Raw genomic sequence first — 23,399 nt, 5'->3', positions numbered from 1 at the left:
ATAAAAATAAGAAAAAATACAGAAGCTGAAATCTGACTCAGGGAGCTCGGAAAGATCACCAGCAACTCACATGCAGAGGCGAGGAAAAAGGCAGGTCAGAACCAGAGCACGACGGAGCCAACTTCCACTCTGAACTCTCCCTGCCCTTGACGACATGAATAGGGAACTGTACAGAATCAGCAGAGGGGGAGTTCTGTGGTGCTCCAGTGGTTAGGACTCCAAGCTTCCACTGCAGAGGGCCCGGGTTCGATCCCTGGCCAAGGATGCAGGGTCCAGGTTTCAGTAACAATGGTATCAGATTTGGGACTGGAAAATAGATACCAAACATTCCAAAGTACATATGAAGCCACCGCATTCCTGTCCACAAGAGACAGAGGGGACCAAACGACCTGACAGGAGCGAGGGATGGAGAGAGGCCCAGCTGGCTGGCTTCCAGGTGCTGCACCAAGTCCTTCAGAATGACCACAGCCAGCACGGGTCACCACCGTCAATTCTCCCACGGGCTCCCAGCTCACTAAGCCCCAGCCACCCCGAGCCCTGATGCCAGCACCCCCAAGTGCACCTGCAGCCAAGATCCACAAGAAACGGGCAAAGTCAACTCCCTTCTAGGTGCAGTGGACGAGCACACAGGCCGCTGGTCTTTCTAGGATGTTATTTATTAAAAATAGATTCTCTATCTCCCCTCATCCCTGCTAGCAAAAGGGTCTTTCCCAACATTTTTTTCCCAAATGGATGAAGTAACAGGTATTGGGGACTCAGATACTATATCATTCCCTAAATTGAGAAGTCAAGTTTTCTGGGTCACTGCTGGGGGAGGAAGGGTCAGAACATGGCAGTGTGGGTCCCAGCGCTTAAACGTGGCTGACACAGCGGTATGGCTGGACTAGAGCTCCTGGGACTCCAGGCTTCAGCGAGCCTGGGCAAGTTCATGACGACAGGCCTTGATGCTCCCCTGGCCCCCTCCGGGGTCTCCAGACAGCTGTGTACTTGACGCTTGAGACGAGAGCCAGCACGGCTTCGACACGTGTAGGAAGGAACGGAGAAAGCTGGGCGCAAAGTGAAATATGAACGTATGGGAAAGGCAGGCCTGGACTGGGGCAGGAGAGACAGGCCCGGGTGTGTGCCAACCGTCGAGTTCTAAGCAGGCCCACTCGGAAGTTACTCTGCCTTAAGCCACGCTCAGCCCATACACGGAATTCCTGGCCAGCTTCTGGGTTTCCTGGGGACTGCTGTTGCTTTTAATCGTCCAGTCAGCTGCCACTCAGTCCTGCCAGAGTCAGTCCCGCAAGTCAGGGTATTTCCTTAGGAGTCAGCTGCCGACGCCCAAGTGTCTCTCCACTATTTCTTCCGCTTCAGTTTCATATCTTTTTTGTTCTTCATATCTCTGTTTTTCTTCAACTTTTTGTTCTGTTTGGGTTCTTGTTTAGCCTCCAGCTTCCTTTTCTTGTCACTGGAAAAGAAAAAACAAGAGTCGAAAGAAAAATATGCTGGATCTGTTACCCCTTTCAGATTGCTCCGCTTTGTCTGAAAAAGGGTTTCTGTCCTCTGAGACTTGATGTAAGAACGTGCAATTACACAGACATGGTCTCTGTAGGCCTACAGGGCACTGTGCTGGGGGCTGAGGACACCAACGTACCAACCCAGCTCCCGCCCTGACCAAGCTCTTAGTCTGTGGAGGAAAAAAAACCTACACCTTAACTCCTGAAATCTGTACATTTCCCTTCCTAAAACTTAAAGAAAAATCCAAGGCATCACAAGAAAAATTCATTCACATCAATTACCACTGAGGATTGCTCTGGAAACCAGACATATTATCCCAGTGACCATGAGGACAGTCCCCAATATAATACAAAGCATGAAATTCCCAGAAAAACCATACAGTACTCTCTGATGTGCTGTTATCTTTCCCCTAAGTGAAAAGAAAACCCAAAGGAATAGGGACACACTTCAGCTGGCCACTGGTCCCTCATTGACAGATTAACATGAGAATAGCTCAGAAACAGCCACCTTCCTTCCATCTTACAGGTTACAAATTTCTCTCCAGTCTCATTCTGCCCTGGAAACAAACACCTCCTTAGAAGGAGAGGGTGAACAATTCTGTCCAGAGACCATTAACATCAGCTGAATGAAATGACTGCTAACAAAACAAAAGATGCCTCAATGCATACATAATGACAGTCAGTGTTTTCACCTCCAAAAGCGCAAGCTTTGACGTTAACACTGAACCTTGGACACATGCATAGCTGGATAGTAACGCAGAAGGCTCCCCCAGCAGTGACGGCCAACCCAAAGGCAGGAGAGGCGGAGCACGGGAACCAGGCTGTCACTCACTGGGTGCACAGCCGGCCTGGTTCCAAAGCCACCACAGTCAAGGCGGCAGCCATCAGCAGCCCTGGGCCACGTCTGCTTTCTCATCCAAACCAGAAATTAGGACACATTGACAGTGGGCTTTTGTGACATGACAGAGACCATCATGAAAACAGGGCCAGCACTGATGGAAACTTCCAGGCAGCGCAGTGACTTACGGAGATGGCAGAAGAGGGTATCTGATTTCAGGGGTCTATGGCTCCTAGAGTCACAAGATGGCCTCTTTCCAAATAAAACTCTTCAGGGGATTCTGTTGATGGCAATGTCAACAACTCACCCTCCTCACGAACCCCCAAGCCAGCCCTGGAAGCCTCATCTCCAGAGGCCCAGGGCAGGGGAGGCCTCCCTGTGTTCCCCAGAGTAACTCCAGTGAAGGTTCCGGCTCACGGAACTACTGCCTCAAACATGTGGCTCTGCAGAGAAGTAGCTGGGGCAAAGGTTTATCAAAAAGCAGTCCAGGGAATCCTGGAGTTCCCCAAGATCCCTCCAGGTGGACCCCACCCCAAAGTCAAAACTATTTCCAAAACAATCCTAATACGTAATTTGCCTTTCCTACTTTCATTCTCTCCCAATTGTTCTATTCTCCAGAGGCTACAAGCCATGTGATAGCACAGCAGACTGAAGGCAGCAGCAGACAGGAGAATCCAGCTGCCTCCTAGTTTCCCAGATATTAAAGAGATTTGGAAAAACAAATGTAAAACATTCCCACTCTTCTCACTAAAATTTTCATGAAAAGTTATTTTAAAAAACCCATAATGAGTCCATGACTGTTTAAACTTCTCAGTATTTCATTTCTAAAATGGGAAATATTGATAGATACAACCAACATGCACAAAAGCCACTTGGGGTCCACAACCCAAAACGTTGAGAATCACTGTCTTAGAGGAAGGAGAGGACAGCAGGTGAAACTATGGGCTTCGCAGTGGACAGACCTGGTCCTGATTCTGGCTGTGGCTCTTACTAGCTATATGCTTCTTGGGAAGTCATCTAACACCTGAGAGCCTTGGTTATTACTTCATCTTTAAAGCAGTGATAGAACCATAAAACTCCTAGAAGAGAACATGGGCAAAACATTGTGACAAATATCATACCAATGTTTTTTAGGTTAGTCTCCCAAATAGAAATAAAAACAAAAATAAATAAATGGGATCTAATCACACTTACAAGCTTTTGCACAGCAAAGGAAACCATAAAGAAACCTACAGAATGGGAAAAAACATTTGCAAATGATGCGATGAACCAGGGCTTAATTTCCAAAATATATAAACAGTTCATATAGCTCAATATTAAAAAATAAATAAATAAATAAATAAATGGGCAGAAAACCTTTCTCCAAAGAAGACATACAAATGGCCAACAGGCACATGCAAGTATGCCCAACATTGCTAAGTATTAGAGAGACGCAAATCAGAAGTGCAGTGAGGTTCCACCTCCAGCTGGTCAGAATGGCCATCGTTAAAAAGTCTACAATTAACAAATGCCAGAGCGAATGTGGAGAAGAGAGAACCCTCCTACACTTTTGGTGGGAATGTAAGTTAGTGGTCAATATGGAAAACTGAGGATGAGATGATTGGATGGCATCACAGAGTCAATGGACATGAATCTGAGCAAACTCCATGAGATGACGAAAGACAGGGAAGGCTAGAGTGCTGCAGTCCATGGGGTCGCAGAGATGAACTGAACAACTATGATCCAGCAATCCCACTCTTGGGTATTTATCTAGACAAAACTGTAAGTCAAAACCATATATGCACCCCTGTGTACACAGCAGCACTACTCACAACAGCCAAGATAGGGAAGCAACCTGAATGCCCAGGGACAAGTGGGTAAAGAAGCTGGGGCACATGTATACCATGAAATCATACTCAGCCGTAGAGAGCATGAAATAATGCCATTGCAGCAACAGGGATGCAACTAGAGATCATCATACTAAGTGAAATAAGTCAGAAGGAGAACGACAGACACCATATGACATCACTGGTATCTGGAATCTAAAATGTGACACAAATGAACCTCTCTATGAAACAGAATCACAGAAAGAGAGAACAGACTTGTGGCTGCCAAGGGGAGGGAGGGAGGAGAGGGAGGGAATGGGGTCTGGGATGAGCAGATGCAAACTGGTATGTACAGAATGGATCAACAAAATCCTACTATATAGCACAGGGAACTACATTCAACATCCTGTGATAAACCACAATGGGAGAGAATATGAAAATGTATACACATATATATATGTATGTATGTATACCTGAGTCACTTCACTGTGGCACAGCAACACTATAAGTCAGTTACACTACACTGTAAATCAATTACACTTCAGTAAAAGAAAAGCAGTGATGTAAGAAAAAAGCCACCTCTGTTGTCCTGGGCATGAAGGGAAAGCTGCATTAAAGCTCCCAGCAAGTGCTCAGTCAGCAGCAACTCCAGGGCTGTTCAAGCCCAGCTCCCTGACATGTCTGAGAATATGAGGGATGCAGAGACCCAAGCATCCAACTGATCAGTAGGAGATATGATACAAAAGTAACAACCCTCAAAGGAGAGGACAGTGACTCCTCAAAGTACCTGCTTCAGCCTCCTTTCCCAAGTGAAAGCCACTAGGGAAGCAGAGAGAAGGCCAGAAGCCTCCCCTCCTGGTGGATGCCGGGCCCTCACCTTTTTAGGCTGACGATCGAGGCATTCTGCCCAGCTTTGTTCAAAACTTCATTCCATTCTTCATCGTCCCCACGGATCACATATCTAAAAAAATTAAAGGAAGTATGAAAGCCTGTTCAAAGGAAGAAAAGACAGCTTAAAAGAAAGTAAGAGGGTGGCGACGTTCTCATCCCATACGTCCTGCCATGAAAGCCAGGCTGAGATATGCCAGCATCTGTACATCAGAGAGCAGGGGATGGGAACGTCACCGGGGCAAGCAGGGCCAGCAGGGGTCATGGGCACAGAAGGCAGCCGCCCGACTCCTCCCACCCGACTCACCAACCGCCCAAGAGAAGCCTCCTGTTGTCCTCCCATCTCCCTGCTCGCCCCCACCTCCACAGCCCACAAGCCCCTGGACTGAACCCTGCCCGCCCCACCTCTGGGATCTAGCAGTCCTGGCAAGTCAAGGGCAAGTCAAGCTGCAAAGCCGAGGGCAAAGCTCAATACCCTGCTCTAGGACCTCCAGGCTGCCTCCATTTGATGTCCAACCACCATCCCTAATGACCTGGCAACGGGACTAGGGGTCAAAAAGGCTCAAAGGCCACCAAATTCTGGAGCATTATTCACAGTCTATGGGGCAGGCACCACCACTGTAGCTGAAGCTCAAAAAGGACTGTAACTTCCAGGGCACAGAAGGTTGGAGAGCAAGGGAATTTTGCTGGAATGTTGGCAATAGAACCCTTTCTTCAAATTCACATCAAAAGCCAAGTATTAAAAAGTAGTCACTCAAAGTGGGTGCTCACAGATCAGCAGCCCCCTCCCCTGAGGGGCCTGGGACACACCATCTGCAAGTCATGACTTACAAAGTGGCAGAGCAGATGCAGGGAAAACAAATCCTTCAAAATTATGCAAATAGTGAATGGGGAGGTTTTTAGCTGTTAGTGCTTCTAAGAACAATCCCATGAAACACAGCTTCTGGGGCACCCAGGATGTGAATCAGAGGAAACGAGCAGAGTTCTCTGTGCTTCCCGAAAGCAGCCGAGGGGCCTTACTGAGAAAGGTCCATGTCCTTCAGCTTCCCCACTTCTTTCCTGTGTTTCTCTTGAAACTCCTTGGCCGCTTCGTCCTGTGGTCAGAATCAGGCAGGGGACAAATGAGATAGAGGTGAGGGGGAAGAACACCGTCATTACCACCAGCAGACCTCTCCTTCACCACACTCACCACCTCCCACACCTACAGAGGAAGCTCTTATTAAAGTGTATACGAACATAAAATATGCCTTCTGAAAAATCTAAAAGGACAAACAAGTATTGTAACAGCAGCTGCCTGACTGCCGGCTCTCACACACACTCAGTGGGAGGCCTCGTCCAGGGCCGGGAGCACACGCAAAGGCAGGGAAACGTGGGGAGTGCGCTCCTCACACCCCTAGGACCCCAGCGCCCCTGAGCTGGGCCAGCGCCGAGGGCTTTTCCTCCAGGGCAGAGGGGACGTTTGGTGTTTGTACCAGGTCGTCGCTCAACGTCTTCATTGTGGGTTCCATAAGCACATCCTTCACTGCCACCATCTGCTCCTCGATGGCCTTCTCCTGCACTTCATTAAACAGCTATAAAAGACCAAGGTCGAGAAGCAGAAGATGAAGGAGCAGCCGAGACCCAAGCACTCATTACTAAATCATTTAGCGCACACTCCTCGTGGTTTAGGAGGCCACGCACTCATGGTGGGAGCAGGAAAACACTGGAGACAAGTCACACTCCAATCAGGGGTGCCTCTGGGAGAGAATGTTACAGCTGAAGCCCCCCATTTCTGTGTGTGTGTGAGAGAGAGAGAGAGAGAGAGATCTGAGGCAATCAGAACCAAATGTTAACATTTCTGCATCTTTGGGCAGAAAATAGGCCAAAACCCTGCCCTCGGCAGAGGTTACCTTCACAACCTTGCGGATGATCCGGTTGAAAAGTCCCATCAATTGGCCTGAGGGCAGCTCGATCTCCTTTTCCAGCTGGTCCACGGACTTGTGCTGCAGGCCGATCCCCAAGAGAAGAGCCTGGGGGACAGGAAATCTGTTGGAGTGCTGCCAGGACAGGCTTTTATCCATTAAAATGGCACCGAGAACCAGAGTTACTCTCCCTTGGTTAAAACATCGACTGGCACTACCGGGAAATCTTCCCGCTCATCCACCAGGAAGCACGCCTTCCTCCTGAAATCCCCAGACTAACTTCTTATCCCAGCAAACAGCCGTTTCACAGCTGTGTTACAGTACAGAGTGCTCTTGGACCTCTGATAAGCAGAATCGAGGCACGTGGTGGGGTGGAAGAACATGGGTTCAGACAGCAGCTCTTCTACTAACTGTTTTGCTGGGTGCATGGCTCGACTGGAGAGCCCAAGGGTCCCCAACCTGCAAAAGGGGACCTCTACCCCCTCATCAGAACCATGAAGAAGTAAATGCTATCAGAACCACGAAGAACTAAATCCTCAAAGTTATGTCATAGCAGCCTACCAACTCCCAGCATACAAACTGCTCCACAAAACCAGCACACGAGCAGCAGGTAACCTACCGACTGGGCCGCTGACAGGGCCAGGTCCCCCAGCTGGTTCAGGAAATACAGCCGGGAGATGGCCGGGATCATGTCCATGATGAGGTGATAGTCGACCATGTTCCGTGAATACATCTCCAGCCTCTTCAGGTCGTAGGGGAGGAAGAGTGCTTCCAGCTCCTCCCGGCGTAGGGCTGGACATGCGACAGAGCCAGACGCGTCAGGTCAGCCCGACACCCTTGCCGGAATTCCCACACGGCACGCACAAGGGTCCCCGGGTGGCACCCAGCTGTTCCTCCACCAGTCTTCAGCCAGAGCAGGGGAGGACCACCTGAAAGTGCCTGCCCACCCATTCAACACCCCGCCTCGGGCAGCCCCGACCTCCTCATGCAGAGGGGAGGCAGCTCGGGCCGTGAGATGGGGGCAGGTGGTGTGTGACCCTCCTGTTGGCGTGGGACTCTTGAGCATCAGTGCCCTGGGGTCAGAGGACCCCAGCATTTTCCCCACTTTGTCACTTCTCAGGACCCAGCTTCACAGGCAGCACAAACGCTCACCCCCCGCCCCAGCTCCAGAAACAGAATTTTCCACCCAAATATAATTGATCCCAAAAGAGACACACATTCACATAACAACCAACAGGGGGGAAAAACCCCCACAGCTGTTAGCACTAATGATCCCTTACACCTTTTTTATATTTTAAGTATTCAAACAGAATCTGTGTGCCCAAAGCACTTCTATGTGTTGGCTACAGAAGGTTGGCAGCAGATTCTTATTACAATTTCATGACTGAGGAAATAGAGCCTCAGAATTGAGCTAGTTGCCCTAGCTCATGGGATTTAGAACAGGTTCCAGAACTGACTAGCTGCAGGCCTTACATATGTCTCTGAAGCCAAGTCACACGAGCCTCTAGTCCTGTCGTGAGGATGACAGGCACAGCGCGTGACGGACGCCCTGGGATGGGGCAGGGACTGCTGAGCGGAGGTGGAGGCGGGGGATACAGGCTTGCAGCTGGTCCCTCCATGTCTAGTCTAGCCCGCCTCCTGGACCACACGACAGCCTTCCATACGTTCTGCATGACCGAGCCCCGCCAGCCCTCCGGTCCGCCACCCAGCCAGCTCACCCGGCTGCACGGGTTTCCCGATGTTTCTGTTCTGAAGGATGTTCAGAGCCAGGGGAGGAAAGAAGGTGCTGAACTGGTAAGACAGCAGGGCTAGGAACCGCCTTCGGAAATCTGCGGGTCCAACCAGATGGAGTCAGAGGTCTGCAGGGCCCGGGGCCCGTCACCTGGCTGCCCGCCACGTTCACTCCCCACTCACCTTTCCAAAAGGCGGAGAGCCAGGCGCCCTGGTCGGCCTCCTCCTCGTCCACCAGCGTCTTCAGCATGATGCACGAGTGCTCTCCAGTCAGGTCATTCTGGGGAACACAGACCCCTGACTGGCACCGAGGCCCCCTTTTATGAAGTCCCTGTCAATGCTCACGGGTAAGCATGCTCTACGGACCCTCGCTTCCTCCCCAGAGAGAGGGGCGGCCTTGCCCTCATTCTTGCAGGGCCCAGTGCCTACACAACAGCTTCCAGAGGCTACCCTGTCCTGGTGGCCCCCGCGATGGAGCAAAGCTGCTCGAACCTTCGGAGCACGCGTTCTGCTGTGAGCCCCTGGCTCACGCCAGGTCAGACTATGAGCTGAGAGGCATTACAGCTTAAACACCACATGACCCCATCAACATGTTTTGGGCGCTCACAGCAAAGACTCCATGGCCAGAAAATAGCACGGTGGGGGTTCTCATGTTGGTGACAGGTTCACAAGGGCAGGCTCCTTTAGGTTCTAAGACAGTGACCACAGGTTTTAAAATTTTTTACTAGATGACAACCACAAAGCCCAACACCATAAAAGTATCTAACGGATTTCAACTGAAGGGTGTTCAAGTAACAAAATGCCACCACCAAGTCACAAGTAAGCAGTGCACGGTACCAGCACCCAGGGACACACGTGGTCTGTGCTGAACTCACTGGCTCCAGCATGCTCCCTGCAGTCGACAGCCAAGGCCACACCCCAGACACGACCAGCCTCGCTGATGAGGACCAGCCCCTCCACGGCCGCTCCTGCCCCGTGGAAGCAGCCACACACCCACTGGTCCTCACCAGTCCAGCTTTGAACTCTCAAATGGGCATCTCCCTTGGATATTGACCTTGAGTTCTCTAAAACCACACCTCCGACACTTCCTCTGAGCTGCTGGCATCCCCTCTCCGGCAAAACAGAGCACTCAGGGGACTGTCACCCTCCCAGCACGACCTCCAGCCGCCACCCAACGCCCTCTGCGCCCACACTCTTCGCTGCCCTCCAGTTGTGGGGGATGCGCTGGCCACCTCTCCTGCCCTCCGGCCTCTTCTGGGCCTGCAGTCCTGTCATCAGCCCCCCTCACCTGTGTCTGCACGAGCTCTGCAGGACCATAGCCTGCAGCCAACGAGCATGTTCTGGAATCTCCCGGCTGACAAGCCCACCCCAGCTCCAATCTCCCTGCAGCAACCTATTCCTCTGGCCCCTCTGCCTCGTGTAGGAACCACCTATCCGGTCTATGTCCTCATCTCCCTCTCTCTCCTGTCAGGGTGACCCCTCCACAGAAGCCACCTTCACTCCAATCACCAGTGCCAGAGTCCATAAGTCAACTGTCCTCAACTTATTCATTCTCTTGAGGGCAATGACTCCCCTTCTTTAAACCACAGACCCTGCCCTTCTCCTACAGATCACAGCTATTCCTCCTCAGTCCCCCACCTTGCTGTATTTTCCAACTCATTCCTCTAAATGCTGGAACATCCAAGGACTTGCCTTTATTCCCAGCCCCTACTTTCAACAGCTTTAAAAACTTATTCACTGAACAAAAGTATTTCCTGAACACATGCTATACACAGCAGATGCTATTAAGTGCTGGGGTTACAGCTGTGAAGAAGACAGACAGTGATCCCCTCCAAAATCCTTTACCCCAGGAATACATTCTATTAACAGAAAGCTGATGACTCTTAAATCTGTTTCCAGGCCCAGCCTCTTCTTCAAATTCCAGATTCCTATGGTCAACTGCCTATTCCCTACTTCCACTTGGAGGTCTTATTAGACCCCAAAACAGTTTCCACTTCCACTTCCAAATCTGGTCCTCCCCACTGAGTCTTATCCTCAGCATCTCTAACATCCAGTCTCTCAAGCCAAAAATCAAAGAATGACCCTCAAGCCTTCTGTTCACTCATCCTCCACATCTCCACCCTTCAACTCAGTTCACCTTCCAATACCCCTGGCATCCGGCCCCTTCTCTCCCCTCACTACGTCCCCCTGAGCCACGCCACCCCTTCTCATCCGCTTATCTCCACGCCTCGACTGTGGTCCACTGCCCACACGGCAGCCCCAGAACCTTCCCGCTAACCCCTCCCTCCACTGGAGCAGGGAGCTGCCCTACCACGAACCAGCACGCTTTCAAGGGTCCTCCAGCCACACCTGGAGGACCTTTGTCCTCCTCCAAATCACCGACGTCCTTTCCACCTCAGGTCCTCACGTGCTGTGCCCTCTGCTTGGAAACGCTCTTTTCTGCGTGCAGGACTGTCACATGGCCGGTCCACTCTGACCGTTCAGGATGCAGTTTGAAACGTCACCCCCAGAAGCCCGACTGCTCATCACACCATCACTATCTGAGCATTTCTTGTTTGCTCACTTTTTGCTGCCTATTTCTACTCATTAGAAAACAAGCTGTCCTTATCTTACTCACTGCCTGATTCACTGCAGGTGCTGAATATTTTTCTAATGACCTGACTCACTAGCTCTCTCACCTTCCACTCTATTCTCTACAGCTCTGCTGACCACACAAGCACATTCCTCCTTCAGATACCAACTTACCGCAAGCATTGCTAAAACCACTTTCCTTCCTATTTTTTAAAAAGTAAAAATTCGAGAAGGCCCCCAGTGACAGGATTCCAGAACCAGGGGAGCAAGTCAAAGTGCACCTCTGCCATCTCAATCAAGCACAAAGCTGCTAGACTGCCTGGGGGCCGGCAGGGTCAGGGATGAATGTGACCAGGTGGCGTCTCAGTGAGGCCGGCTGCCCTGGGGGCCATCAGAGCAAACCTCCCGGCAGCACAGGGACGCCTGCTCAGAGTGGAGCCGGCTCTGCAAGGACACACCCGTCACCAGCCCCCCCTCTGCCACACGCCTCACTCACCGGGGTCTGTCGCAGATAAACAGGAACAAAGCCAGCTCGTTTCCAGAACCTGCAAAGACACAGAGGGCAGGTCCCCATGTGAGCCTTCTGGGAGCGGCTGACATACCAGGCTGGGAAGGGCCACGGGGAGTCTCAGATGGCTGTCGCCCCCAGACAGACAGACACGGCCCACAGAACGCAGGGTCTCGGGACACCAGGGCCCAGCGGACCCTTACTTGAGGAGCCTGGGGGTCAAGCCGTAGGACACCCCCAGGTAGTCCAGGCGTTCAGCAGGCCTCTCGTTCAGCTTGAGAAGTAAGGGAGGCAGGTCCTTCCGGGGAGTGACGACTTCTTCCAGCAAGCTGACGGCCTGGAGGACGCCGGGGGAGGGCATGTCCACCCAGCAGAGGAAGAGGAAGGTTAACAACATTCCCAAGCACCCCAGCCATGCCAGGCTCTGGATGAACACACCAAAAACTAGGGCAAGTTTCTAGGTTTGTTCCCATGGTTTTTAAAATGAAAACACACTGTTAAGCCCAGTGATCATTCCCAAGAATCCCAAACCCCTAGACGAGCCTGGAATCACCTCAGAACCCAGAACCCAGAATTCAGGAAAGAGCCACATGTTTAGAAACACTGAACACATGTACAAAGAGACAGAGGCAGGGTTCTAAAGATGAGCTGAAGATGCAGGTCTGCCACCGGATGGCTCCAGTGTCTTGGGAAGTGACAAACCCCTGAGCCTGACCTTAAACATAAGCCCTCCCCACCTCCTGAATAGGCACATTTGTGAAAAAAAATCAAATGAACCCACGTGAAAAGTCGTCCCGGTTCCTAGAAAGACAGAGCCTTGCTGGGTCCGGGTTCAGTACTGAGGGGAGGAGACTGCAGAGCTGGGGCTTTAAGCTCAGAGGGACATCAGCATCACCTGGGAGCTCATTAAGACCCAGATTACTGGGTCCTACCTCAGAGCCTCGATTCAGGGACTGACAGACTTAACACGTCTCCAGGTGAGGCTGATGATGCCGATCCGAAGGCCTCAGTTTAAGTGTTAGCTGGAGAGAGAGAAGCGTCTCCAAAACCAGAGAGGAGCTCAGCTGCCCAGAGTAGCCCAGGCCACGAGACCACTCTTGAGGATGATCCCAAAGACCCAGAGAGAAACCTGGTCTCCTCCAGGAACCGGGAGCCCGGCCAGAAGACGCTTACCTCACTGCTGACGGTGTGAATCTCCTGCGACGTCTCCAGGACTTTCTCCTCAAGACAAGGGAAGCTGCCCTCATAGTACATCTGCAGCAGCTGCAGGGCCCGGCTGCCGTAGCCCATCTGTGAGCACACATGAGGGAAATGGGCGCGGGGAGCAGAGATGTCCCCAGAGTCTAAGCACTTCTGCACCCCTGTACCGCTTCTAGAAAGCCTCACTCTGGGTCACACTGCCCTTGGCAAACAGAACCAATGAAACCCCCCAACAAGGTCAAAGCAGAGACCCTCAAGACCTCGTGTAGCAAGACCCTCGCTCTTGCACCATCTAGCCCACCCATCTGCCACCCGAGTGGTAGGCCGGCCGGCCACGCTTTCTGGTTCACGGCTCAGCCAGCTCTAAACTGATGACTCTCCAGCTAACTCCTGAGTGGAGACTTCCAAGACAGGCAGTCATGACAGTAAGCAGATCTGGTTCACCAGCCCTCTGTCCTCACAAAGGGAAGAGCGACTGTATACAACCACCCTGCCTGCCCACCCAGCCCCGGGCAAACTGCCCACAGCACCTGGGTCTGCTACTCCTTGACCAGCTTCCTATTTAAACAACCAAGTACACCTGGCCTAATGAGTGACCAGCAACATGCCTGCAACTAACAACAGCACGCCAGGTTTGAAGGCATGAGGACACATTACCCCTTGATAATCCGGGTGAACAGCAATGCGAACCACCCTTCCACCTGAGAGACTGCCGAAGTCTGGGTCTTGGAACTGTGAGGGAGGCACAAGCCAGTAACTTAACAACAAAAGACAGCCTCCAACATCGCCAGCTTACCCCCGAGACACACCAGGGAAAGCACTTCACCTGTTCTGACACTGTCCATGGAATCAGGTCACCTGAAGCCTTCTTGCCCCGAGACAGGCTGTTCAAGATGGACTGGCGAGAAATCTCCCCCTCGAGGCACACCTGCGGGGAAAGCAGGATGGTGCAGAGAGGCAGGCTCCAGGTAGACTGCCCACCCACAGAACCTCACCAGCGCTCTGCCCTTGCTCTGACCAGGCCGCCTGTTTCTACTCCTGCTCACACTTAACACTGTAACCAACTCATCTGTTTCCAACGGAAGTTTCATTACTATGTCCCGTGGGCATCCTGACACTGTCACCTAAGGAGACAGAATACTGATATCCTCCTGGCCCAGAAAGCAAAACCACACTAGATGAGGGTCTCCACACACGGTGCACATGTGAGCTCATCGATTAAGACTCCTGGAAGGTCACACGGCTCTGTACAGAACTGTGCAAATTCGCAATGACTCATGTGTAAACACAGTTAAACACGGTATGTGCATGTAATGAAATACAATGTAACCCTGGCAAATTACGAATATTTGACATGTTGAAAAAAAAGATTGCCAAATACTATGATCCCATGTTTGTGAAAAAGAAAAACAATAAAGAAATGCATAAATACATGCCAGGCACTAAAAACATGTTTCCAATCTGCCTTTTAATTTTACAAGTACCATGGATTGCTTTTGAAATAAAGAAGAAAACAAAGTTCTGTTTCAGGAGCTGTAAGTCAAAATATGCAAAGCCAATTCTGCCTTTCAGCCATCCATGAACAGTGAGGCTTTGGGTGTGTGTCAGGGTGGTGGTTTCTTCTGCACCCTCACTGCCTACCTGGTACACCCAGTCACTTGGCTCCAGCCCAAGAATCAACAGCTTCTGCTCCGCACTCCCGTTACTGAGCCACTAATCCTTGACTGCCTAAGCGGTTCCCAAATCGACGCCACAAGGACACCTCAGCTTCTGTACCTGGATGACAGCAAGCACTTCTGGAAGGGCATTCTGGGTGGGGGGAACAGGAGGCAGGAGGCAGAAGAGATGGTGAGCAGGGGCATCAGAAAGCATCTGGAGGTCGTTGGGAGAGTTCTGTGGAGCACAAACACGGTCAGTGAGGACCACTCCTCATCCCGTCCTTCCTCGAGCAGCTACTCCAGAATCATGACCGGAGAACTGCCTTCCCCGAAGCCAAGTGAAGTGCTGAAACCCAGGAAAGCTCATGCCAGCACCTCGGCTGGCCAGCCTGACACTCTCCACAAGGACTTCAGTGGGACGAGCCTCCTATGTTCGCTGTCACCTCACCAGGAGCGCTGAGGCTGCAGAGCGGGGGCGGGGAACTGCTGAGTTAGCACTAGGTACCTCACAGCTGGGAAGTGAAGTTCCTCCTGATAAGAGGCTGCTATTTTAGGAAAACCTCTCAGGGCTTCTAATACCAACCCTTCAGCCTTCTATTAAAGGCTATTATTCGTAAAAATGCTACCTAGACACATACAATGTGTCCTTTCCAATGTTCTTTTTAGTTTTTAAGACTTCCAAATATTTTAAATTCTTATTCACTAATCCCTAAAAATAGCCAGGGGTGTAAGGCTGGTCTCAGGTCACAGAGTACCCCCCAGATTACAACTGCTATGTCATCTCAGCCCATCCATTCAGCCAAATGGCAAGAAATAGCACCCCTTTTAAAATGGGTGAAACTTACCACCCTCTCCAGCTACCACACACGGAGCTACACGCAGAAATCCCACGCTCCATATACAAAGCTGGAGCCCAAGACAAGCCTGAATAACAATGGGAAATGCAACCCTGAAGTGGGACCCCTGGCCCTGCCAACATCAGGACATTCTAGTCCCAGTGGAATGGTCACCTGAGCCACTGGGTAACAAAAGATGCAGAAAGTCAAGTAAAAAGGCACTGCCAAGAGCCAGAATTCACTGCTGAAGTCCACTTGCGGGCTGTTTTCAGTTACCTTGTAATGAGAAGCCACGTAGAGAGCCATAAGCCGTTGGAGGAAAACCTCGGAGGCCTTGTGGTAGCAAAAGAGGGTATCTCTATTAACATAGTAGCTGGATTTGAGGTTAAGCAACCAAAACATATCAAAGAGAGCCCTGAACAAGACATGCTAGCTACTTCCAAGGATAACCTGGATACGTGGGTTCCCTCAGCCTGGGAAGAGGAGGCCCTGCTTCTAAGCAGAAACATATTAGGGAAGGAAGAGAAGGAAAGTTGAGAACATTCCACCTTCTCCTCTTCCCAGAGCAGCAGCCCATGAAGCAAAGGGCCAGAACCATAGGTTTAACTCTCTCATCGTCCCCTCTCCCTTTCACAGAATGAATGGAACCCAGGAGGATACAGCTCACAGGCTTCAGGCAAGGGGCAGCCGGAGACAATCCGGGTGATGTTGAGGCAATCCAGGCACAGCAGGTCGTTCAGCCACTTCTCCACGGCGTCCCCAGGGGCGTATCGGATCGACTCCTGCAGGGAAACCTCATGCAGGGTTCGCACTGTCAGAACACACACAAGAACTAAATGCGTTTTGTCCAGGAGATCAAGGCAAATGTTCTACTTGATTTCTGTCATGTGGTACCCACATAAATATGGCTTAAGAATTTAAACTGAGTGGTTTTAAATTGTCCCGGTGGATGTTCAACTTGCCTGGACACCAATCCCCAAAGGTCTCACTACGTCAATGCAACCAATGCCCCGAGATGGTGACAAACAGGAATCCAGTCACCAGAAGGCCCAGGTCAGCCTGAGGTCTGGTCACTGGTTTGCTGTTCCTCAGAGAAAAGCACCTTCATCTCTTGGAGACTCGGCCTCTCTGCCTGATGGTCTGCTATCACCCATAATGTCACGTGGGGAAGGATCCAGTAAGAGTGTGAAGTGCCTTGCTGTGCACTGCAGGCCCATCCAGAGCCCTGGGGGTACCTGATGCCAGCCTGGCCGTCGCCGTGGTCTTGTTCTCAGCAGTGGTGCTGACCTGGCTCTGGGCACTCTGTTGACGGAGCTGCTGAATTAGCTTGAGGGACAGGGACCGGCCAGTGCCCTCGTAGCTAGGAGAAAAAGCAATGGCAGTTAGGCTCAAGGTGCCAAATCACCTCTCCAGAAGGGGACAGAGGACTACTTTCCTCATCCTGATGAAACCCCAGGCTCCTGCTTGCTGAGAACAGCCCTTCACCTCTAAACTTCCAGCAGGGCATGTGTACGTCCAAAGGAAGCTGGGCTGCAAGGCAGCTGGGCTGCATGGTGGCTCAACTCTGAGCCATGCAGGCCTGGGCTCAAGTCCTGGCATGTCTGTTTAGTACCTCTGGGCCAGAACTCAACCTCTTTTAGCCTCCTCCTCAAAAGGGGATTAGTGTGCACAGCTCACAAGGCTGTACTACGAACTAAAAAACAAAGACCAAAAAGAGGACATGAACAAAGCCTTTAGTACAATGGAAATGGAACAAAGATGAACAGTCGATTAATGAGAGCTGCTATAAGAAGTTGCATGCTTGAAAAATGAACAGAGAGCATTTCCAGTTTGGAAAAATCAAGATTAAACAAATCCACCATCTATGTAATTTTTTTCATGACTACTTTCCCTTGAAAGAGGATATAAACTAGAAAATTTTTGTAATTTTCAATTAGAAAAGTGAAGAGAGGACCTGAATAGATACTTCTCCAAAGAAGATACACTATGGCCAAAAAGCACATGATAGGATGCCCCACATCAGTCAACTAAAAGGGACATGCAAATAAAGATCACATGAGACATCATTTCATGCTCACTAGGATGGCTATAGTGAGGACATATAAATGCTAGCAAAGATATGGAACCCTTACACACTACTGGTGGGAATGTAAAATGGTATTGGTGGTTTGGAAAACAACCTGGCAGTTCTTCAGTTAGAAAGTTACCATTTGACCCACTAGTTTCAGTTCTAGGTATACCCTCAAGAGAGCAGAAAAGGTGTCTACACAAAAACCTGCTCGTGAATGTTCACAGCAGCACTGTACTAGCCAAAAGAGAAACAACTCAAATGATCATCAACAGACGAATGGAAAAACAAGATGTGCAAAAACATGCACAGGAGTATTATTTGGCCATGAAAAGTAATGAAGTACTGATATAAGCTACATGGAAGAACCTTGCAAACATCATGGTTAGTTAAAGAAGCCAATCACAAAAGACCACATATTCAAAGATTCCACTTCTATCAAGAGTTCAGACTAGGCAAATCCATAGATATATAAAGTTGATTAGTGATTACCTAGAACTGAGGAAAAGGAAGGAATTGGAGGATGATAATTAAAGGGTATAGGGTTTCTTTCTGGGAAAATGAAAATGTTCTAAATTTTCGTGATGGCTGCACAACTCTATGAATATACTGAAAATCATTGAATTATACACTTTAACTGAGTAAATTGTATAGTGTGTGAATAATATCTCAATAAAGTTGTTACCAGAAAAAGTAAAATACATTTTATTTAACTATTTTCTGTGTAAGGAAAGCAGTCAAATAATAAATCTAAAATATAGAATTACTTCAAAATGTGACTTCCATGTAGAAATCAACAATGAAGGCAAGTACACACTGTCCTGGGAAGATTTCACAGTATATTCTTTTTTTTTTTCCTGGCCACACTGTGTAGTTTGTGGGATCTTGGCTTCTTGACCAGGGATCAAACCCAGGCCACCAGCAGAGGAAGTTCAGATTCCTAACCACTGAACCACCAAGGAATTCCCAGTATATTTTTACATGAAAAAGCAAATGCAAAACATTATGGTAACTATGTTTATGTTCTTATTCAAAATGAAAAAGTAAAATAAATGTACACCAAAATTCTAACAAGTTATCTCTAGAGAGTCAGATCACCGGATTTCTTTTTGCTTACCTTCTCTGTCTCACTTTTCCATAGCAAACAACTAAATATTTCAAAATTTTAAAAAAGCTCTTGAGTCTGCTTTCTTATGATAATGACACAGTTACTTTAATACTACATTTTCACATAACTCTAGGGGATAAGACATTGGTGCGTGTATGTGCCAAGTCACTTTGGTCATGTCCGACTCTTTGTGCCCCAGTGGACTGCAGCCCACCAGGCTCCTCTGTCCATGGGATTCTCCAGGCAAGAACACTAGAGTGGGTTGCCATGCCCTCCTCCAGGGAATCTTCCCAACCCAGGGATCAAACCTAAGTCTCTTATGTCTCCTGCACTGGCAGGCGGGATCTTTACCACTAGCGGCACCTGGGAAGCCCAAGACATTGGTATTGCCAATCCATGTGCTCTCTAGAACCTGGTCAGACCTAGACAGGAGACGTTCATCAACTGGGTAATGAAATTCCTCAGTCTGGTGTTGCCTGTTCTGGTGGGCTATAGCTCACACCAGAGGGAGCTGTAGTTTACTATGAAAGGGTAAAGGAGACGGCCAATGAGAGAGTGAAGCGGGCCCAAAGACTCAAACTTTAGGAGTCAGCCCTATCCATGCAGGCCCAGGTCACGTTCACTAAATCCTACCTAACTGGCAACAACTTGTAAAGTGAGCAACGGCCCCTGCACCCGGTGCTCACCCATTGATGGTGGACGCCATGAAAACAAGGTAGGGGCCCAGAAGACTCTTCACCAGGGGAAGGGGGATGGCAGCAGCTTCGTCAATCACAACGAGCTCAGCCTGGCCCAGTTTCACAGCATCTGCAGGATGTATGTACTGTGGGAAGGAAAAATGTATATTGTTAGCTTGGCCGCCTGATACCACGGCTGCAATCACTGGTGAGTCACCATAAAGGCCCTCTCTTTCCCCTCTCCCCCCTCCTCTGTCTTCTTTCTCTCATTCTTCCTTCCCTGGTAGGACAAAGCAGGGACAGCTTAGAGTCAGATTCCTGGGTCCTAACAGTTCAACCACTGACTCTGCGGCCCTTCCTCTCAGAGCCTCAGATTCCTCTCCAGAAAATGGAGGAAATACTGATGGCTGCTTGAGAAAAAAGTTAGGTAAATTAGGTAAAATTAAGTAAATCTACACAAATGCTCTGCCTGGGACCTGGCAAGTGACAGGTGATGCCTCCGTTTCCTTTCTCTCCCCTCTTTCTCATGCTTCCCCCAGCCTCACTCTGGCCAGTGAACCAGAGGCAAGCTTGGCCCCAGCAATGGCTGAAGTGGAAGACTTCAGGTTTCCCAAGCATCTCCAAAACGCTGTGTCCTGTGTGTCCTACTTTGACACCATCAATATAAAGGCCAAATCTCCCCGCACTGGTGGGGATGCTTCTAAGACTCATGGTCTTCTTAATGCTCACACATTTGTATTATTAGCTTGTCACAAACTCGCCACGAACTTGGCTCCCTTATGCGTATAAACAACCTCTTCAATTCCTTTAGTGGTTCCTGCTTTTTTCAAGTTTGCAAAAGACCATGAAGAGGTATTTTACAGGAGAGGAAACCTGAATAGTCAATTAACATAAACAACAGTGTTGAACCTCACTAGTAATTAGCACAATGCTGAAGACAACAAGGAGATCCCACTTCCTATGCATGCAGGCAAAACTTAATTAGCAGTAAACTACCAATGTTTGTGAAGACATGGGGAAACAAGAACTCAAGAAAGTGGTGGGGTGAAGGTAATTCTGCACAAACACTTGAAAGGAGAATTTGGCAAAATCTGAGAAAGATGGAAATCTATGCATATTCCAAAACCCAACAGTTCCAATTCTAGACACATATAAACTGTAATGTACTCACATAGTGCTTAAAAATGAATCAATAAGATCTCAAGTTTCAATCTGGACAAACCCAAAAACAAATGTTGAGTGAAAAAAGGCAAGCTGAAAAAGGACAAGTACAGTATGCTACCATTTATGGATACATAATTATGTAGGGAAATATAAACACATGAATTGAAAGGAGACACAAACCCCAGAGCGGAGTTATCTAAGGGAAGCGACAGAAGGGACAGGTGGGGAAGGGTGCGAGAGGAGCTCCACACTGAGGTTTCAGATCTTTAAAACAAAAATATAAATGGCTTTTAAGATATGAAACAAACACAGCAAGCAGCAAAATGCCAGCATTTCTTAAGCTTAAGTGCTGGGCACCTCAGTATTATGTTACATTGGTCTCTGTGCTTTTCTGTAGTTTGAAGTATTTCATTACAAGTAAGCTTTTGTAACTGTTTTGCAAGAAGTTGAGGGATCAAAGAGGCAGAGACCCCACTCATTTCCAACAGTAGGATAGCCGCCCTCAATGGGGCCCCATGTCTTGGATTTTTACAGAGAAGAACTAAACAAGCACCTCATAAAAGCAGCAGACCCCAGAGAGGCGGAGCTGACTTTAAACCTAATATTCTTCTTTATCTCAATTTCCAACAAGAAGAGGCCTCAAAGGGACATAAATGTAGCCTCATAAAGTCAGGTCACCTCTTCTGCACTTTAGCTCCAGCCTAGAGACAAAACAACTCTGGTAATACGAGAGGGTCTCTGAAGACAAACCCCAGGAGCGGCGAGGGCTGAGCCAGGCATTTCAGGGAAAGGCTTTCCTTCTTTGGTTTGTGTATTCCTCTTAAGTTTCAACAGATCTCTGTATTCTCACTGCCTGCAGCCTGCCCCTCACCCCTATCCCAACACTGGCCTTTCCTCCTCGAAGCTGAGAGAACCAGACCAAAGTAGGAAGAAATTTCAGAAAGAACAGTCTAGAGACTCAGCAAGAAAAAAAATTACAGTCCTTGAGGGAAAAGGCATGAGCACTTAACATTATTTATAGCCTAGATCTTTGATAAAAGGTATACCTCCTTGACAGACATATACACAAAGGTCAAGGGTGTAACCTGCCACATTTACCTGGCCTACTTCCCACTCCAGCCCAGCTCCAAAAAATACTCAATAGACCTACTCCATTAGGAGCCCATGGGGCCCCATCCCTTCTGCAAGCCTGTCATGATTTAACAAAATTGTAGCCTTTGGACAAGTACAGACCATTCAGGCTTACAAAGCACAGGAGATTTATAGAGCTTTCGGGGAAACACTGTTTAAAAAGGAAAGTAGGCCACTGACTAAACCACAAAGATTCAAAGTACATCTCACAAAGACTTTTTCTTCTTTTAAATGGTAAGATTATTGTTCTAACTATAGATGCATCATTTTAAAACCTGCTATAACTAAGCAGAATTAGAAATGATGTCAGAGAAAATGATTCCATTTCTCTTAGTTGATTAGCATACTCAGTTTTCAAGGGACAAAGCTACAACTTTTTGATCTGGCTTACATACATTTGTTAGTTTGCTTGAATGTTTTTGTTTAAAAGAGGCTGAAAATATGGAACAGGTTTACCGTAAGGCAACAACACTGTCTAAAAGATAGTGTAATTACACATCACATAAAACAACTATAAAAGGAGACATCTTAGAACATTTATACACAGCAGGACACTGGTCCCATGTGGCAGGATTTAGAACAAGCCTCACCTGAATGGTCTGCCTGTGTTCCCGGAACACGTTCACTCTAATCACTGCTTTGTTAAATTCAGGATTGAGAGACTGAATGATCTCGTAATCCAGATGCTCCTGACGGGGAAAGAGCCAAACCAACACCAAACGTCAGAAAAAAGCTTTCGAAACGAAATATGAAGAAAGTTTGCATTCTACAGACTTCACGTGGATTTATACTCAGCATGGAATCAATATAAGTTCTTATCCTAACTTCCTACCTGATACTGCAGAGCATCAAATCCTTTAAACACAAATTCAAACAGTGTGTGGAGGTTATCCGGGCTCGGGGAGGTAACAAAGATATTGGAGTACCTGTTGAACAAAAGGAGGATTTTTTTGTTTTTAAGTAGTTAGGAAATTGAAGAAATGTTAAGAGAATTTTAAAAAAGAAAATATTTTTGTTTGCCCCTGTTACACAGGTGATAAAAAGAGACAGTGGCAGGGGGATAAAAAAGTCAGGACACATGTTTTGAGCAGGAAAAGTAAAACAACTCCAGACCTGAGGGTATTTTTGCTCCCAAGCTAATGAAAACAAGTTACCAATTTGAAGGGAGCTTGTCCCAGCAATTAGCTACCAGCATCCATGAAAGCACCCTGCTGAGGGCAAAATGCTTTCAAGCTGTGGTTCTGGGAAAGACTCCCGAGAGTCCCCCGGACTGCACGGAGGTCCCAGCCGTCAGTCCTAAAGGGACTCAAGCCCAAATATGCATGAGAAGGACTGATGCTGAAGCTCCAACATTTTGGCCACCTGATGTGAAGAGCCGACTCACTGGAAAAGACCCTAATGTTTGAAAGATTGAAGGCGAAAGGAAAAGGGGGTGGCAGAAGTTGAGGTGGTTAGAGAGAATCACCGACTCAACGGACACGAATTTGAGCCAACTCCAGGAGACAGGGGAGGACAGAGGAGCCTGGTGTGCTGCAGTCCATGAGATCACACACAACTCAGTGAGTCAGACACCGCTTAGTGACTAAACAACAAGAGGGTGCCCTGGGGGCCGCTCCCTCAGTGTCAGACAGGGCACACGGCTCCCCAGTCCTGCACCCCTGGCCCAGGGAGGGCTTCACTCTCATCACTAGCTATGCTGAGAGGTTTTCAAATCATGAAACCAAAGTGCTCCGTCGTGTGCAGGCGAAGGTCACAGTGAGCCTCTGAGGGATCCTTGTTCAGTGTAAAGGATGCTAAAGGCAGAGGGCCAAGTGGT

The 23,399-nt window shown here is 48.9% G+C and overlaps 1 protein-coding gene across 1 annotated transcript in view; it reads right to left on the bottom strand.

Annotated features, from left to right (window-relative positions):
• Positions 1–637: 637 nt before the first annotated feature.
• Positions 638–23,399, bottom strand: part of NAT10 (N-acetyltransferase 10) — a 38,290-nt gene continuing 15,528 nt past the window's right edge. Inside the window, exons 10-29 of the mRNA XM_043481529.1 lie at positions 22,416–22,509; positions 22,174–22,272; positions 19,298–19,434; positions 16,671–16,795; positions 16,096–16,246; positions 15,712–15,808; positions 14,718–14,834; positions 13,768–13,869; positions 13,599–13,673; positions 12,915–13,031; positions 11,945–12,078; positions 11,730–11,778; positions 8,846–8,942; positions 8,650–8,760; positions 7,551–7,723; positions 6,920–7,039; positions 6,503–6,601; positions 6,051–6,124; positions 5,020–5,103; positions 638–1,450 (exon numbers count right to left, since the gene is read on the bottom strand). Of these exons, the coding sequence (XP_043337464.1) occupies positions 1,339–1,450; positions 5,020–5,103; positions 6,051–6,124; positions 6,503–6,601; positions 6,920–7,039; positions 7,551–7,723; positions 8,650–8,760; positions 8,846–8,942; positions 11,730–11,778; positions 11,945–12,078; positions 12,915–13,031; positions 13,599–13,673; positions 13,768–13,869; positions 14,718–14,834; positions 15,712–15,808; positions 16,096–16,246; positions 16,671–16,795; positions 19,298–19,434; positions 22,174–22,272; positions 22,416–22,509 (2,167 nt within the window). The 3' untranslated portion in view covers positions 638–1,338. The remainder of the gene's footprint in view (positions 1,451–5,019; positions 5,104–6,050; positions 6,125–6,502; positions 6,602–6,919; positions 7,040–7,550; positions 7,724–8,649; positions 8,761–8,845; positions 8,943–11,729; positions 11,779–11,944; positions 12,079–12,914; positions 13,032–13,598; positions 13,674–13,767; positions 13,870–14,717; positions 14,835–15,711; positions 15,809–16,095; positions 16,247–16,670; positions 16,796–19,297; positions 19,435–22,173; positions 22,273–22,415; positions 22,510–23,399) is intronic.

Source organism: Cervus canadensis, chromosome 11 (genome assembly GCF_019320065.1).
Source record: "Cervus canadensis isolate Bull #8, Minnesota chromosome 11, ASM1932006v1, whole genome shotgun sequence".
NCBI classification, from domain to species: Eukaryota; Metazoa; Chordata; class Mammalia; order Artiodactyla; family Cervidae; genus Cervus; species Cervus canadensis.
Note: the sequence above shows the minus strand (reverse complement) of the source record. Positions and strands in the feature narration are given on the sequence as shown.